Source organism: Lissotriton helveticus, chromosome 9 (genome assembly GCF_964261635.1).
Source record: "Lissotriton helveticus chromosome 9, aLisHel1.1, whole genome shotgun sequence".
Taxonomy (NCBI): Eukaryota; Metazoa; Chordata; class Amphibia; order Caudata; family Salamandridae; genus Lissotriton; species Lissotriton helveticus.
The window spans coordinates 1,248,701,476-1,248,718,190 of NC_136070.1; the positions used below are offsets into that span (position 1 = coordinate 1,248,701,476).

The window sequence follows — 16,715 nt, forward strand, 5'->3', positions numbered from 1 at the left end:
GATTTTTAGTACCAAAATCAATTTTTCATGAGTACCCAATCACCCACATGCACCACCGTCTCTTTAACAGAATGTCTCAAATCATGAATTCTCTTCCTAGCTTGAAGCTTTCTTTCTTGACCTACTTTCCACTCATCATTTCCAGTTGATTCCTTCAGATGTAAATCATTTACCCAAGGCGGAGTAACCATAGTGTTAGCACGCCTACATCTGAAGAGCTCAAATGGTGTTCTACCTGTTGTGGCATGTGGTGATAATCTATGAAGTTTAACTTTTTTGAACACATCTGACCTCCAATCTGAACCTGCAGATTTAGACATTCTAATTGTCTCCTTGAGCACGCGGTTAAACCTTTCCACAGTGCCATTCGTCTCTGGGTGGTACAGAGAAGATTTTTTATGCTTTATGCCATGTTTAGTCAAAAATGATTCCATCTCCCTAGAGACAAGTTGGCTCCCATTGTCTGTCAAAATGATGTTAGGAATACCCTCTCTAGCAAAAAGCTTCTCCAAAAAATGTATCACGTGTTTAGACTCTATACCACGAGTGATGGCAATCTCTGGCCATCTAGAAAAGAAATCTATTAAAACTAGAACATACCATTCAGACCCTGCTGAGTAAATAGGCCCAAGAATGTCTAAACCAACTTCTTCCCATGGTTTGTCTGGAAGTGTTCTAATAACCATGGGCTGGATTTGGGCTGGATTTGGGTTTCGCCACCTTCTCACTACTGCACAGGATGCTACTGTTAATGATAATACCTAAATTGTGCACTGCATTTTAAGTGGCGGGACACAATCTCAGTCCAATCTAGAGACCGATCTAGCTTTATTAAGGCTGAAGAGAAATTGTGTATCATCAATATACATATAAATGGACACCCAAAATGTGGAGGGCACCTGTCAAAGGGCGCTTGTAGATGTAAAAAAGAAGGGTTGAAAAGATCTATCCTGTGGAATGCTATATTTTAAGTATTTTGAGGTAGGACTGAAATGGTCAGAGGTCCACTTGCTGGCTCTGATTTTCTAGAAAAAAGATTTTAGCCAGTTCACATGGGTGCCGCAGACATCAACCTCCATGAGTCCTGAGACCAAAATAGAATTATCAATATTGTTGAATCATGTGGGGAATTTGAGAAGAACTAAAACTCTGACTTCTCCGCTACCAGCCAATCTTCTACTATCAAGAACAGAAACAGTAACCAGCTCAGTATTCCATCCTGGCTGAACGTCAGCTTGGTGATGATCTAAATTTAAGCTTATTTCCTGCAAATAATCATGCAGTGGATCACAAACAATTTTCTCCAAGCCTTTCCTAGAAATGGGATCAAAGATCCGCACATCTTCAACCATCTCTCTTTCCTCTTCAGCACCATCTTTTCACTCTACCCCGAATGCACTTCCTTGCATCTCCCTCACTTCACCCCTTCCAAACATACATCGCACTCACTCAAATGTAGGCAATGTATTTACTTTTGCCCTGTAAATATTTTTCCATCTGTGCACCCCCTTCACACACATTTTCACCAAATTGCAATTATAACAGGAATACATGAACAGTATTCTGTGTGTTCTGCACAGAAGCTAACCCAGCTTCCGCGTCAGAGCTCTCAATCAAAGCCCCTCATAAACACCTGCACAGCTCAAAGTATGCACAGAGAAAATACAGAAAAAAACAGAACATGATTAAATAGTTAACTCTTGAGTAAGGCAAGATTAAGTAAAACCTGAAATAAGAGAGGAACTAAATCGCTGACATGCTTTGCATTAACGTTTTTAACACTCATTGTTCGTAAATCAATACGTTTTTGGCATTAATATTGTTAGGGCATGAAGATAAGACCAGTTTTCATGTCACAACAGATAACTGTCTACTGTTAACAGATATCTCTTGCTTTGTGCTCGACTCGGATATTTGGCTCAACTTCTCAAGGGAACAAGAACCCTGGCCTTAATTTCATGGGGAAACAAAAGCAGCAGCTCCAGTTCTAACAGGGCCGGCGACGTGCAGCCAGGGCCTGGGGTTTCAGAGTGGGGGAGTTTAGCATGGCAAGGGGTCCCAGCACAATATAGATAACATAAGATTAGCATTCTAACACTTACCATTACAGAGAGCAAGGTACCAAAACACACATGCTGGCACTCCTATGTGTGATGAATGGGAAAGGGTGGAATCTATGCCTGTGAATGACGGATGGCTGCTCTCACACAGGGCATGGAGACTCCAGTTCCTGAAACCATGGCACTGAAAGCGTCACTGGCCCATAGTGGATACTGCCATAGACTACAATGGAAGTGATTCATTTTGAAGGGCTTTAGAACAGTAAGCCCTGCATCGTGCATCACAGTTCAGAAAATTGATTTACTGCCTGGCTTCCGTCGCCTGCTTCAGAGTGAGGCGGAGCAGAAGCCTGGGAGAAACAGACCAGACTTAAATACATCCATTTGTTTAGAGATACATCATTAAATAAATACATCTATTTAATATTTGTACAGGAATGTGAAGGAAATAATTTCAGAGGGGCAAAGCCCCAGAGCCCTAATGGAGAATCTGCTCCAGCAATGTGCATCACCTTTCAGAGGGGTTCAGGTGGACAAATGGATGTCAGCAAAAAAGAGAGAGTGCCACGATCTACATGAGAGGGGATCAGGGCCGGGGCAGTCACTGTGGTGTTTTCCTCAGGAGTTAGAACATGTCTTCCTGAAGCAGTGAGTCTGTAGCAAGCTGTCCGGGCTTTCTTGGCAATTCACAAATCATAAAGGAAAACTCTGTGTCTAGGGGGAAGCTAGAGTTTGTGGAGAGATAGAGCACTAACACATCCAAGATCATGCTGGATAGCCACTCTCATATGTGTACTTGTCTGTCTCTGCTTGTCTTAGGGGGAAGCATGTTTTGTTTGGGCTTAGCTTTAGACATATATGGGAAATCCAGTTTTATATGGAGATGAAGCAGAATTGTAATAAATGCCCTGCAGTTGGGACCCAGGAACGTGACGGTTTTTTGTGCCATTGGGCTTTTCACCCCCTGGTGTTGAAGGCATTACTTTTCAGAGGGGATCCTCTCTGTAACCTGTGTTACACCCCGGACAGACAGTATGGGTTCCAGAAGCGGTCCTCGGAACCTCTTAGAAGGGGTTAAGATTTGTCCCACTACTTCTAGCCATTGACGGATTCCAGATTATAAAACAGCATTAGTAATAAACTAACATTAGTAACAAGCTCTCTAGGCATTAGTAAATATTTGAGGACAAAACAATCTTTGGGCAGTAGTTTTCATGCCCACAAGCATTTTTGATGGCATTTATTCCTCGTTTCTCATCCACAGCAAACAAGAAGTCAGACAGCATGGCTGGGAAAAACATATTAGGCACTATTCCAATGACCTCTTCTGCAGAACCCTCTGCATTTCTCCTGCCAAAATGACCTACCAAGCTACCTCCATGGTTCACTCTACTTACAACTGAGTGCGGAAAATGATGGTCAGCAGCTCAAAAAGTATGGAGACGGCCAGGCCCATATCCATGTTTAGGAAGATGGTAGAGGCAAAGGTCACCAACCAGATCAGCTGAAAGTCAAGGAGAAAGGAATGAATTATGAAAACTAAACAGCAGGTAATGTAGCATTTCTTTCCGCTCCCCAACACATACCTATGAAATTCATCGCTCGACAATCGTGCTCCAATCTTAGCTAGCTAAATTAGTCATTAACAAATTCTACAATAAACTTAAAGCGTGTATGTTTTGTTAGGCGACTGTTCAGAAAGTATTGAGCCACAAGTACTCTTTTTCCATATTAAATGTATGTGAAGTATGAGAGGCAGCACTTGAGCATATAGAGAAGACATTTCTTCAGGCAATTTTTTGTTTAAATAATCGAGATCAAATTAGGTGGCACCGCAAGGTAGGACGAATTAGGTTGAGCTATGTAATAAATCAATAATCCAATTGTCAGCCTTAGGGTGGACTTCTCCCAAATATTTTGCCTATTACCCTCCTATTTTTGCTGAATTATTTTTGTTTGCCTTGGAGCTCTGTGCACTTTTCCACAGCTAACCAGTAAGTGCTAAAGTGCCTTAGCTCACTCCCCAAAGCATGGTATATTTGCTTTCACCTGATTGGCATGTTTAATTTACTTAAAAGTCCCTAATAAAGTGGTATACTATATACCCTGGGCTGATAAATTAAATACTACTAGTGGGCCTGCAGCAGTTATTCTGCCACCCTCGTAAGTAGACCCTTAAAATATTTATCAGGCCTGCCTTTAAATCCTGTATGCAGTTTTAAACTTCCAAATCGACTTGGCAAACAAACATCTTGCCAGGCCTAAATCTCAATTTTTATTTCATATATGTCACCCCTACGATAGGACCTAGGCATCCCATGGGCCAGGGTGGATTGTATTTAAAAGGTCAGATATTTACTTTAAAGTTGTACATGTCCTGGTTGCGAAAACTCCCCAAATTCGTTTTTCACTAGTGTGAGGCCTACCTCTCCCATAGGATGACATTGGGTTACCTTATTACATTTAATAAATGATCACATTTGTTTGTGGGCAGGTAGAAATATCATGTTTGGTATCAAAGGAATTATAATTTAAAATCCTCTTTATTAGTAAAGTCGGAATTTAGATCACAATTCTGAAAATGCCTTAATTTAGAAAGTTGTCATTTTCTTATTCTAAACATTTTGTGACTACAGACTATTTCCTGGGTCACATGACTAGGTGCAGTTGACAGTCTATCTTTGTATATTCCTCCCAGACTGCCAGACAATAGAGGGACTGGGTGCTGGTAAGATGGGCCATCCAAGAATGACGTGGGAAGGGGCTGTGCACAGCCCCACTTGCACTTCAAAGACACTGCCTCAGCTCACACATAAACTTCACAGTAGCCCATGGTGACTGCAGACAACCTGGGGCCAGGGCACCAGGTATTAAAATAGGACCCTCAGAACCTCTTTTCAGTTCACTTCTGGACCTGCTGAAGGACTCTCAGAGGACTGTCCGTCTGCCTGTGCTGCTGTGTACTTCAGAGAACTACCCTGCAGCACCATGATGACAACTCTACTGCCTGAAGCCTGCCTTATGGCCTCAGAGGACTGCACTGCTGCTTGAGATCTGCTTCTTTGCTTGAAACCAAGATTTCCAGATTGACTTCAAGAGCTAGTTGGCTGACCTCCTGATCAGAGGCTCAGGGACAGGAAAGGATCCAACCATCGTGTACCCAGGTCTAGACCCAGACTGAGTAAGTCCTCGCCATCCAAGTGGTGAACCTTTAGTCGTAGATCTTTGGGAGTGGTTTTAAAGGTGCAGAGAAAGCCCAAATCCAAATCTTGGGACTTCAAAATGTTTGAGCCAAAAAGTGCTCTGCGAAAGAAAGGGAGAACAAGATCTTCCCTTTCACCAATTCTCTCAAAGTGCATTGCTGGTCAGCCTGACTGCGCTGCAGTTCCCTCTACATTCTTCTCTGGAGTAGCAAATCCTATTCAGTGGCTCCTCGGAGAAGGGGTACCTGGTCTCGTTGAGCCCTCAACGACTCTAGACAGGAGATTCATATATCTTTGATTTCCAAAAAAGACACTTAGGGGTCTATTAGTATGGCAGGCCGATCACCACCACCCAAATGACGGTGGCGATCCGCCCGCCATAACACACCGCCTGCATGCCATTTACCCTCCACCATATTATGATGGCGGGGGTTACCTCGGCAAACGGGAAGACTGTCCGCCACTTTTCTGCCTGTCGACAAGTCAACCGGGCGGAAAAGGGGTATAATATGTCTGCAAGACACTGCCATCCATATTATAATGCAGGCGGGGATTTGCTTTTCCTTGGCGGCGTTGCCGCCACGGAAAGGCATGCGGTGTCTGCATGTGGGGGCCCGCAACGCTGTTGGTGGGGTGGGGGGTGCACATGGGGGGTACCATAGGTAGCCCCTGCATTTGCATGCACATCGTGGCAGGCACCTTGCGGTGCCGGTCACGTTGTGCATGCAAATGCACAACATGCCTGTTTAACATTGTGGCGGGTGCTGGATACAGCATCGCCCACCACAATGTTAAATATACAGGATGCGACCGCCATGGTGGCGGTTGCATCCTGATAGGCACAGCGGGACCGCCTCACCTCTTGAGGTGAGTTCCGTTGACCGTTACAGTGGAGGGTGGACATTATCAGCCCGCCATCGTAATAGACCCCTTAGTCTGAACTGGACACCTCTAGGTGCCTTGCCCAGCTGAAATTTACCTTTCAGACATTTTTCTTCAAAATTTCTTTCAAGTCCGAAGATAAGCAGAGATAGACCCCATCCACTTTGGGTATTCAAACCGAGTTCCATCATGGTCGGCCATAACTTTTGACTTTGCCCCAGTTTTGCGCGACTAGATGTTCGCGGTTGTCGCTTTGATATTTTAGGTGTGGTTTTTCACTAAAATCTTATAAAATTACAAAATTCATAATTCTGGTTCTATTGAGTGCATTTTCATTGTTTTGTTTTCCAATAATTTATAAAAATTTACTATTTTTCTAAATTGGTGCGGGATATTTTTTGTGATATGTTTTCACTTTATTACTTTTTACATGCTGCAAAAATAATTAAACATTGCCTCTAAGTTAAGTTTGACTGCTTTTGTGCCAAGTTACCAGAGGGTTAAGCACAGGTTAATTTAGTGACTTTTTGTGGTTCATCCTGACAAGAATTGTGGCTGTTGGTTGAGAAGGACTCACACCCCCTCATCCAACAACCCAATTTTTCACACCAATCAAATAATAAAATCTAACAACAATTAAAAGGGACTGCTTCAATGCTTGACAACACTATGGGGCCGATTCAGGAAAAAAAGCATCCGTCCGAATCGTATCCGGTGCCCTCTCCGTACGAATCCTACACGTCCGTCCGAATTGTGTAGTACGATCCGTATCTCGTCAATCCGTCCGAATCGTCGCAAATTGTACGAATTGCAAGGCTGAAACCATACGACACGTACCCTCACAGTGAACCGTACGATTCGTAAACATGCCGTACGACCCGACGAGTACGATCCGGACCGGGGTATGAGGAGGCGATTCGTACCGTCCACGTCAGGTAAGGGCGATTTGTACGGACAACCACACAATCACATACACACTGTACAGTGCGTACACCCCATGATCACAGGGGTACGGTGCGTACCCCTGTGGTCATGGTATATACGCACTGTACCCCATGATCGCAGGGTGTACTCACCGTACACCCTGCGATCATGGGGTACGGTGTGTACACCCCATGATCGTGGGGTATGGTGCGTACACCCCATGATCGCAGGGGTATGCACCGTACCCCTGCAGACATAGGGTGTACACACCGTACCCGGGTGGGGCCGGTCCGTACCTGTTTCGAGGCGCACTCTGCTTCTTCGGACGTTTTGGGCTCCCGTAAAAAAAGCGTTGTACGGTGCGTACCCGACACAAATCGTACTTGCTGGGTATGGAAAACCTGCTTCGAACCATACGGATGTCGCGTACAGCGGGTTCCGAGGGAGCATCGTGCGGAGAATAGAGTCGTACAGTCTTTGTACAATTTGTACGGAGTCCTGCTCCTGGTACGAATCGTACTTCATCGTACGTACGGGGGAGGTTGCAGGGTACGATTCGTACAGGAAAATGCTCCATACAGCTATTCAGAGCGCATTTTCCTGAATCGGAATTGACCCCTATGTTGGAAAGTTTAAACACAACTCATTATTGAATTTCACGGATCGGTAGGCACAGCATCTCCAGCAACATCAACAGTGTTTTCATCCGAAGACTTCATCAATAATTTGTTAGTGCCTTGACTATGTAGGAGGCTCATTGATCAAAGGTTGTAAAAAACGTTCCTTAAATGCTTGGTAATAGTTACAGAAGTGATGAAACCCCACCAGCAGTGCCAGGATCCAGTGGAATATATAAGACACTTGTATCTTCTTGGGAGCCCATTTCTAATCAGGACCATCAGATGGAACTGTGCCAAAAGCTGGGTCATCTTTTCAGTGATACATACTATGTCCAGGGCATGTTTCAATTAGGCATACGTCATATTTATTTTAAAGTAGGCATACAAAGGCAACCCTTCTGAAGAACATTACATAAATAAATTACTTGAAAATGAGAATTGCAGATGTTGACTCAGCTTTAGCAGTTTACCCTGAGACAATGAGGTGCAATAGTTATTGTGGATACTAGTGAAAATGAAAAAGAAGTGAATTTTCAATTATTTGATCTATATTCATTCTTATTACTGGACAGTGATTCTTCTTCATAACATAAAAATATAATTGATATGTTATTTAAACATGCAAAACTAAAAATCGATCACTTGAAAACAAAATAGATTTTGCTCAAGACTGCAGGGTCATGCTAATTTCAAAGATGTTAGCAAAAATATACCATGCCCATAGGACCCACCAAACAGTCCTTTTGTTGCTAGGATGTTTTTTCTTGCATTATCAAGCAGCTTTCCACATATTTAAAGGCATAAATGAGTTATTGAGTAAGCTATAAATAATTACTTGAGTTAATGCTATTCACAGTACATCTCAAAAGCTGCACATGCCAAATCCTCATCATCACCATAAAAAAAACACTTTGGATCATACTTGAGAGCCTTCGCTTTGCAGTTTGTCTCAAATTCCCATTGCAGTTAATACATTTAGTAGTCTTTCACACATATTTAAGTTCACTAAGTCATATTTCCTCCATGTAGAGAGAACAGTGATAGGTTCAAACATGGTCCAACTTATTTGAATATCTTTATCTCTCAACCTGAAACAAATTTGATATTTAAGTATTCAAAAAGGAGTACACACTTGATATATCCTGCTAGAAAGACATAGACAATGTTTGCGGATTTGTCATGGTGACAAAATAAGTTTTATGGTTTTTGAAAAGCTTCACTTTCGATGTTTGAGGACTGGAAGCAACTTTTTTTGATTTCAGGTGTCATTAAATCTTGGAATTTTTGTGACAGGAGACAGGATCCTCCACTTGAGAGGTATTACTACTAGCTTACCACTGATAATTGGTCCTTGTCATACTGTGATTTTGCTTTGGGGTTGGGTCACAGAAATACTCCCTCATTACCTAAATGATATTACTTTCAATTTCAAAATACATTTCAACTATGGGCTACTCAACCAAGAAATCAATAACATATCACAACATATTTAGTTTGACCTTTTTTTTCTTTTTTTCTTTGTTGTTATTCATTTATCTTTGTTCATTTTCAACATTTATCAAAAATACATATTTCTATCATTTATAATGGTCTCTATTACAAACTTATTTTCCACAATTGCAGTCTATTCACACCCTAACAGAGAACAACCCACACATACCACTCACATACATATACATTACATCCATATCCCATCCACAACCTACAAAGCTATCCCAATTTCCATGTTTAGTTGGTTTTTAGTCTCTAAGCAGCCCTTATAGAAAGTCGATCCCTTCTTGCACAAAAACAATCTTGCCCATAATGCAGGCAGCCTTGCACTATGGTGCAAAGGGGCCTGTGTTGGTGCTAGGCAGCACACAGTGAGTCTGGGCAAGGAGAGCAGATATGTTCCATACCCTTGTAAATATGAAGAATTTAACTCTCTCCTTTTCATGCAACGCAATACAACAAGTTCCCTTGCTGAGCCAAGTTGAGTGAAACAATAGTAAAAGTGCCCCTAAATGTATTTTGTCTGACCCAGGATAAGCTCAGGGAAAATGTTAAATAAAGGGTATTCCTATTAGATGTTGACTGAAGCATATACTAAGATGTCCCACGTAGCTCCACCAGGTTGATTCTCAAGTTACTTGCAGTTCTGAGAAACTGACCTTGGTAACTACTCATTACAGATCTCAAATGAAATGCATAGTCAAAAAATCTTAGAATTGTTTACAAGGGTAAACATTTACTGTAGCTTAAGTCTAAATAATGCATTAAATAGTGGTCCCCTATATAAAGCATTTGTGCTTAAAACTTCAGTAGGATGTGTCTGAATAGTATTGAAGCTTCAGCTCTATGGGCACATCTTGGATTCAAGTCCATACCTTCGAATGTATTAACTCTGCTTTCTGATGGATACTTCTAACACAGATCCTACCCTTGCTAACCACCCCCCCCCCCCTGAGTGGATCTAGAATCTCTTGCAATAGTTCCTGTGCACCTGTGGGTGGCACTATGGCCTCCATCACAACTTCCTCCAGCCTCCAGACCTGAAGGTACAGAGCCACATATAGGTGCCACCACACACACTTTCATGTTTAAACTAAAGTGTAAAACAAGGAACTTTAACATTCTCAATTTCATGCTGCTTTCAGAGGAGAGGCGCCTGCTGTTGGCGAGAGCTGTTCTAGCTCCTCCGTGCCCGCAGGAGCCTTGAGGGTTTCCTCACAGGTAAAAGTGCATGCAGAGTGCAGGTAGCCGGCCTCCAAAATACTGCGAGGAAAGTAGAGTCATACAATTGCACTTCTTCTTGGCACTGTGGACCCTATGAGATCCCGGTTGAAGGCAGAGCTTTCCCTCATAAAATGGCTGATCAAAGATGGCAGACTCTTCAATGGGAATTACATGAACTGCCCAATTCAATATGTTAAAGGTCTTTCCAATGTGGTTGTTTTTCGTTTTTTTTGGCTTTGAAAAAGTATACTTGAATTCAGTACATTCCCTGATTTTCATTGTGCTTAAAGTCTACTAGCTATACATTTCTGTCTCTGTCTTTTCTTATCAGATTTGGATCATGCCTTGTGAAGTTTACCCTTTCTGTTGCGTGGTGCAGCTTTTGCTAATTTTATGGTTACATTTTCCTGCAAGAGGTTTTGGATCGACTTTCTTGTAGATCTTTTGACTGTGATTCTATTGCTCCTGCTTGTTTTTTCTCCTTCCTGATGCAGAAGAGTTTGCTTCTGGGCTGATTCTAACCAATGAAATCTATATCATCAATCAAGATCTACACAGATTGGAAAACTATTGTTTCCCCTTGTGGGATTTTCCTTCTAGCTTTGACCTTCCGATGGAGACACCTGCCACCTTTAACATACATTTTTGTGCAGAGTGGACATCTGGTTAATGGGGGGGGGGTCACACTTTCCTCAGTATATGTTGATGGGCACTCAACAAACCTATATTGCAATGATGTCAGTTGCTCTTTTTCCATGACCTTCTACTTAGGTCCAGATCTCTGCTCCTACAGTTTCAGATATTTTTACTGATATTTTTCGCCCAAAAATATTCAACAATGTGATTGGATGGGAAGGCAACATGCTTTAAACCGTGCAGTGTTTGTGTCACAAACAAGTATCCCTGTCAGACCTTCACCACATCTGCCTTTGGTGTCTTGGTGCCAAGCATGACTCTAAGTTCTACAACAAATGCTCTATGATGCAACCAAAGGCCATCAGAAAGCAACAGGCTAAGCTCTACTCTTCTGAGCAGAAGAAATAGGGTCAGTCCCACTCCAAGTGTCAAGGCCATTCCTAGACCTGCTCACCCTCTTCAGGTTAGTCGAAAACAAGGATGTGAGATACATCGACGAAAAAGCGTAAGAAGTCTAAGTGAAGCTCTTAGCCTTCATGTGGCTCCTGCTTCAGGGAGAGGTCTAATGGCTGGAGCTTGAAAAGTCCAACTCCAGCTTCGACATCTGACTGATATGATTCTTGTTGTGGAGTTTAAGCGTCCAGACTACCCTTGACTATAGTCAACTCCACAGCAAATTGCAACCTTCCAGGAATCTATCCTCTTCGAAATTACTGCAGACTTCCTGGAGCCATTGTTGCCTGCAGTCGGGTTTTTGCAGGCAGGTCCTCCCAAAGTAGACTGACCAGAGATTAAGTAAACCCATGCCTTCTTCGGTGCCAGGCTGTGTTTCAACTTACTGCCTCTTAATAAAATTCTGACTGAGCCCCTCATGGCCGCCGAGTCTGAATCTTGTTCAGCCATGCCGATGAGTTGCCCTATTGCAAGATCAGGACCTGCAACACATGATCCAACTTTCCTGATGCAGCATCCTGCTCGTGAGAGCCTTCTTGTGTAGGCTTCTACATTCAAGGTCAATCAAGCTCAGGTCCTTCAGTGGTGAATGTCAGATGACATGATGACATGTGATGGTCCATACTCCTCGCCACCTCTGGAGATCTCTGCAGTAACTGATGTGTTCACTCTAGGTTGGGGAGATCCACTGGATGATGTAAAGATCTGAGGAGAATGGTCTCTGACAGAGCAATGCCATTGGATCTTGCCACCAATCTAACCCTCAAGGCTTTACTCCCTCTGTCAGAGGAATGTTGATCCAGGTGCTGGCAGGAATCCAGAACACCATGTCATACTGCAACAAGGAGGGCAGTGTGCCCTCTGTCTGGAGGCTCTGAAGCTATGGCATGGGCTAAACCTTCAAGAGGTCTCCATGGCAGTCATTCACCCGTGAGAACAGTGCAGACTAGTTAAACAGGCTTAGTCTTGCCTATCATGAGTGGCACAGGGTATCCTTGCCTGGCATGGTGCATCTTTGGTAGACCTTTTCACCATCTCCAAAAACACCAAATGCCCAGCCTTTTGCCCTTTTGCAATCCAGCCTCCTATAACTAGTCTCTCCACTAATGTTTACCCTGGCAGGAATGAGTACCATTATGCATAACGTCTTTAAATACCACTCCAAGCAGCACCTTTAAAGAATGTTTTAAACAAAATATAGAACCAGAACATTATAGACACGCTATAGATATCTCCTGCATGGAATGTCCTTTCTCTTATAAATGCTGATTCAAGAAAGATAAGTATCATGGGAGAGAGTGTTAACATGTGATTGATTGGGGGGCGCTAGAGAGCCTGCTGAAAGCTAGCCGCACGGAAGTGCTGCTCTGCCAGCTGGAATGACTATCCATCAAATATCAGCAGAAATGGAGTGCATCTTCATGATATAGCAACGGACTTTCAAATTGGAGAATGTACACAACGTGATACAGCTGGCAGGAGTGCGATACGCCGAGTGAAAAAGAAGAAACCGCGGCGAGACGCACGTGGCCCGAGAATCAAAATGTCGGCATTAAGCAAGGCTGATACGGAGCTCTTGGAATAGACGGTGTTGTCAGTGCACTGCCGCAGAAACTCCCAAGTACTGAATTGATGACTCGAACCCCACTGCCGGTACAAGAGCAGGGTGGGGGATCCAGGCCACACACCAACAAAGCAGGCAAGTGACGAGCGGAGCAGTGGAAGGTCACTCGGCGGTGAACTGAACAGATGAGCCGAGGGTGCCCGACACATCAGGTAAGAGCGGACACCTGCAGATAAAAGCCCAGGGCTGTGGATGAGCACAGCAGGGCAGTGGGTAACGCAGTGCATAATCGCCAGAATGGCGCACATTGGTTTGGACTTCGTCAGCAAAATATTAAATGCAAGAGGGAAAGCTGCATCCTTCAGTCAGGGTGGAATGTCTGTAGGTAAGGCACGGTGCGGCGAAGAGAGGAGCAGGCCTAACACTATAGAAGTCAAGGGAAATATATCCGTGCCGGCAAGGCGAGATGTGAACAAGACGAGATATGTGGAGATTATATTTTCTGTAAAGTGATCCCCTAAGAGCGAATGTGGCAAATTACTGCAGCATAGTGGACTTGTATTACGCTTTCCTGCATTGTGGGTGCGTGGACCTGGTGGTGTGCTGCCGGGCCTGAACTGTGAGGTGCCCTAAAAAAGATTAGCAAGTGCAGCGTATTGATACCGACAACGCAAGCAAAGGGCAAGTGGAGCTGAGGCAGCCCACTCGGCGATGCAGTGTATGGACACATCGAATGCGCCCAACAGGATATGTAAAAGGGATCACCTACAAAAAAAGGCCTGCAGCCGCGAGCAGGGGAGGCATAGCAAGGGACAACACAGAATACTGGCGCCTGAACCTGGACTGTGGACCTATGCTTTATCAGGCGCGCACTAAAGAAAATAAGCCTACTTTCTTTGGACAGTGAAGTGTAGTCGAAAGCAAGGTGAGATGCAAAGGTGAGAGGGTCATGCGTGATGCTATATAATTAAAAAACACGGACCTTGGGATAAAACGATTTGTGAGAAAGATGCGCAGCACAAAAAGGCATGTTTCCTGTATGTAAGCCCTAAATAGCGAACATGGCATATTGCAGCTGCATAACAGGTTCGTGAAACAGTCTCCTGCAAAAGAATACGTTTAGCCAAAAACATGCAGCCAGGTCTATGCCTAATGGCGCCAACTACGCTTAATAACTGGCCTGCAAGGTATTGAATATAATAAATAAAATATTGCACCAAATTATCAGAGACTGTCCCCCTTGCACGAGTGACAACACATTTGAATATAACAAATGTAAATAGCGTGTAACTGTATAAACACTAGTTTAACTGAGAATTTCAGTTACAGACTTGTACGACACATCACAGAGAGAGGGAAAGCACTGAAGAAGAAGTAGCGAGCGACAAGAGGACCCAGATTACGAACTCTACTAATAGGCCTAATTAGAGCTCGTAGACCTATCATCTAAGACCATGGGCCACACCGACAAACAATCAATCAATCAATCATAACACTTGTACAGCGCACTACTCACCCGGAAGGGTCTCAAGGTGCTTGGGGTAAGGGGTCCGCTACTGCTCGAACAGCCAGGTCTTGAGTTGTCTCCTGAAGGCGAGGTGGTCCTGGGTCAGCCGAAGGTGGATGGGGAGGGAGTTCCATGTCTTGGCCGCCAGGTAGGAGAAGAATCTGCCTCTGGCGGTGGCTCTTCGGATGCGTGGTACGGCAGCGAGGGCGAGGCTAGTAGACCGTAGCTGGCGGGTGGGCGTGTAGAAGGTCAGGCGGTCATTGAGGTACTTGGGGCCCATGTGAGAGAGACTTGTGTGCGTGGGTGAGGAGCCTGAACGTGATCCTCTTGGTGACGGGGAGCCAGTGCAGGTCCTTCAGGTGGCCGGAGATGTGGCTGCGTCGGGGGATGTCCAGGATGAGTCGGGCGGAGGCGTTCTGGATGCGTTGGAGTCTATTCTGTAGCTTGGCTGTGGTTCCGGCGTAGAGGGTGTTTCCGTAGTCCAGTCGGCTGGTGACGAGGGCCTGGGTGACCGTCTTCCTGGTTTCGGTCGGGATCCATCGGAAGATCTTGCGAAGCATGCGAAGGGTGTGAAAGCACGATGAAGAGACGGCGTTGACTTGTCTGGTCATCGAGAGGGAGGAATCCAGGATGAAGCCCAGGTTGCGTGCGTGGTCTGTTGGCTTGGGAGCGGTGCCCAGGGCTGGGGTCCACCAGGAGTCATCCCAGGCGGAGGGCGATGGTCCCAGGATGAGGACTTCCGTCTTATCTGAGTTCAGTTTCAGGCGGCTGTTCTTCATCCATTCGGCGACGTCTTTCATCCCTTCGTGTAGGTTGGTTCTGGCGGTGTCGGGGTCTCTGGTGAGGGAGAGGATCAGCTGGGTGTCGTAGGCATAGGAGATGATGTTGAGGTTGTGTTGGCGTGCGATGGCAGCGAGAGGTCTCATGTAGACGTTGAAGAGGGTGGGGCTGAGTGATGATCCTTGCGGGACGCCGCAGATGACTTCGGTGGCCTTGGATCGAAACGGGGGGAGGCGGACTCTCTGTGTTCTTCCGGCGAGGAACGAGATGATCCACTCCAGTGCCTTCTCTTGGATGCCGATGTTGCTGAGGCGTTGGACTAGGGTGCGGTGGCAGACAGTGTCGAACGCTGCAGAGAGGTCCAGGAGAATGAGTGCCGCTGTTTCCCCGTTGTCGAGCAGGGCTCGGATGTCGTCGGTGGCTGCGATGAGGGTGGTCTCGGTGCTGTGGTTGGCTCTGAAACCGGACTGCGAGGGGTCGAGGGATCCGTTCGTCTCGAGGAAGGCGGCAAGCTGTCTGTTGACGATCTTCTCGATGACTTTGGCAGGAAAAGGGAGGAGCGAGATGGGGCGGAAGTTTTTGAGGTCGGTGGGGTCCGCTGTTGGTTTCTTCAGTAGGGCGCTGAGCTCGGCATGCTTCCAGCTCTCCGGGAAGGTGGCGATGTTGAAGGAGGTGTTGATGACGTCCCGGAGTTGGGGTGCGATGGTGGAGTCGGCCTTGTTGAAGACGTGGTGGGGGCAGGGGTCGGTTGGAGATCCGGAGTGGGTGCTGTTCATCGTGCAGGCTGTGTCTTCGGTGGTCACCGTGGTCCAGGTGCGGAGGGTGGCGGTGGGGTGCGTTGGTTCAACGGTTGGGTGCGTGGGTGGAGCGCCGAAACTGTTGTGGATGTCGGCTATCTTGCGGTGGAAGAACGAGGCGAGAGAGTAGCAGAGATCTTGTGAGGGAGTGATGTCGTTGTTGCCGGTGCTGGGGTTGGAGAACTCCTTGACGATGCTGAAGAGTTCCTTGCTGTCGTGGGCGTTGTTGTCCAGTCGCTCCTTCAGTGACTTTTTCTTGGTGGTGCGGATGAGCTGGTGGTGCTTGTGGGTGGCGTGTTTGAGGGCGGTCATGTTGTCTGTGGTCTGGTCGAGGAGCCAGGCTTTCTCGAGGGTGCGGCAGGTCTTCATGGAGTCCTTGAGTTCGTCGGTGAACCAGGGGGCCTTCTTGCTTCTGGGTCTGCTGGGAGGGTTCTTCAGTGGTGCGAGGTCGTCGGCGCAGGCGGTCAGCCACTGCGTGAGGTTGCGGGCTGCTTCGTTGGGGTCCGTTGTGCTGGCAGGTGGGTTCTGGCTGAGGGAGGTGGTGAGCTGGTCGGCGGTGATCTTGCTCCAGTTC

The 16,715-nt window shown here is 45.6% G+C and overlaps 1 protein-coding gene across 1 annotated transcript in view; it reads right to left on the minus strand.

Annotated features, from left to right (window-relative positions):
- Positions 1-16,715, minus strand: part of SLC26A6 (solute carrier family 26 member 6) — a 276,916-nt gene that overhangs the window by 61,719 nt on the left and 198,482 nt on the right. The window contains exon 12 of the mRNA XM_078662436.1: positions 3,458-3,564. Within this exon, the coding sequence (XP_078518562.1) occupies positions 3,458-3,564 (107 nt within the window). The remainder of the gene's footprint in view (positions 1-3,457; positions 3,565-16,715) is intronic.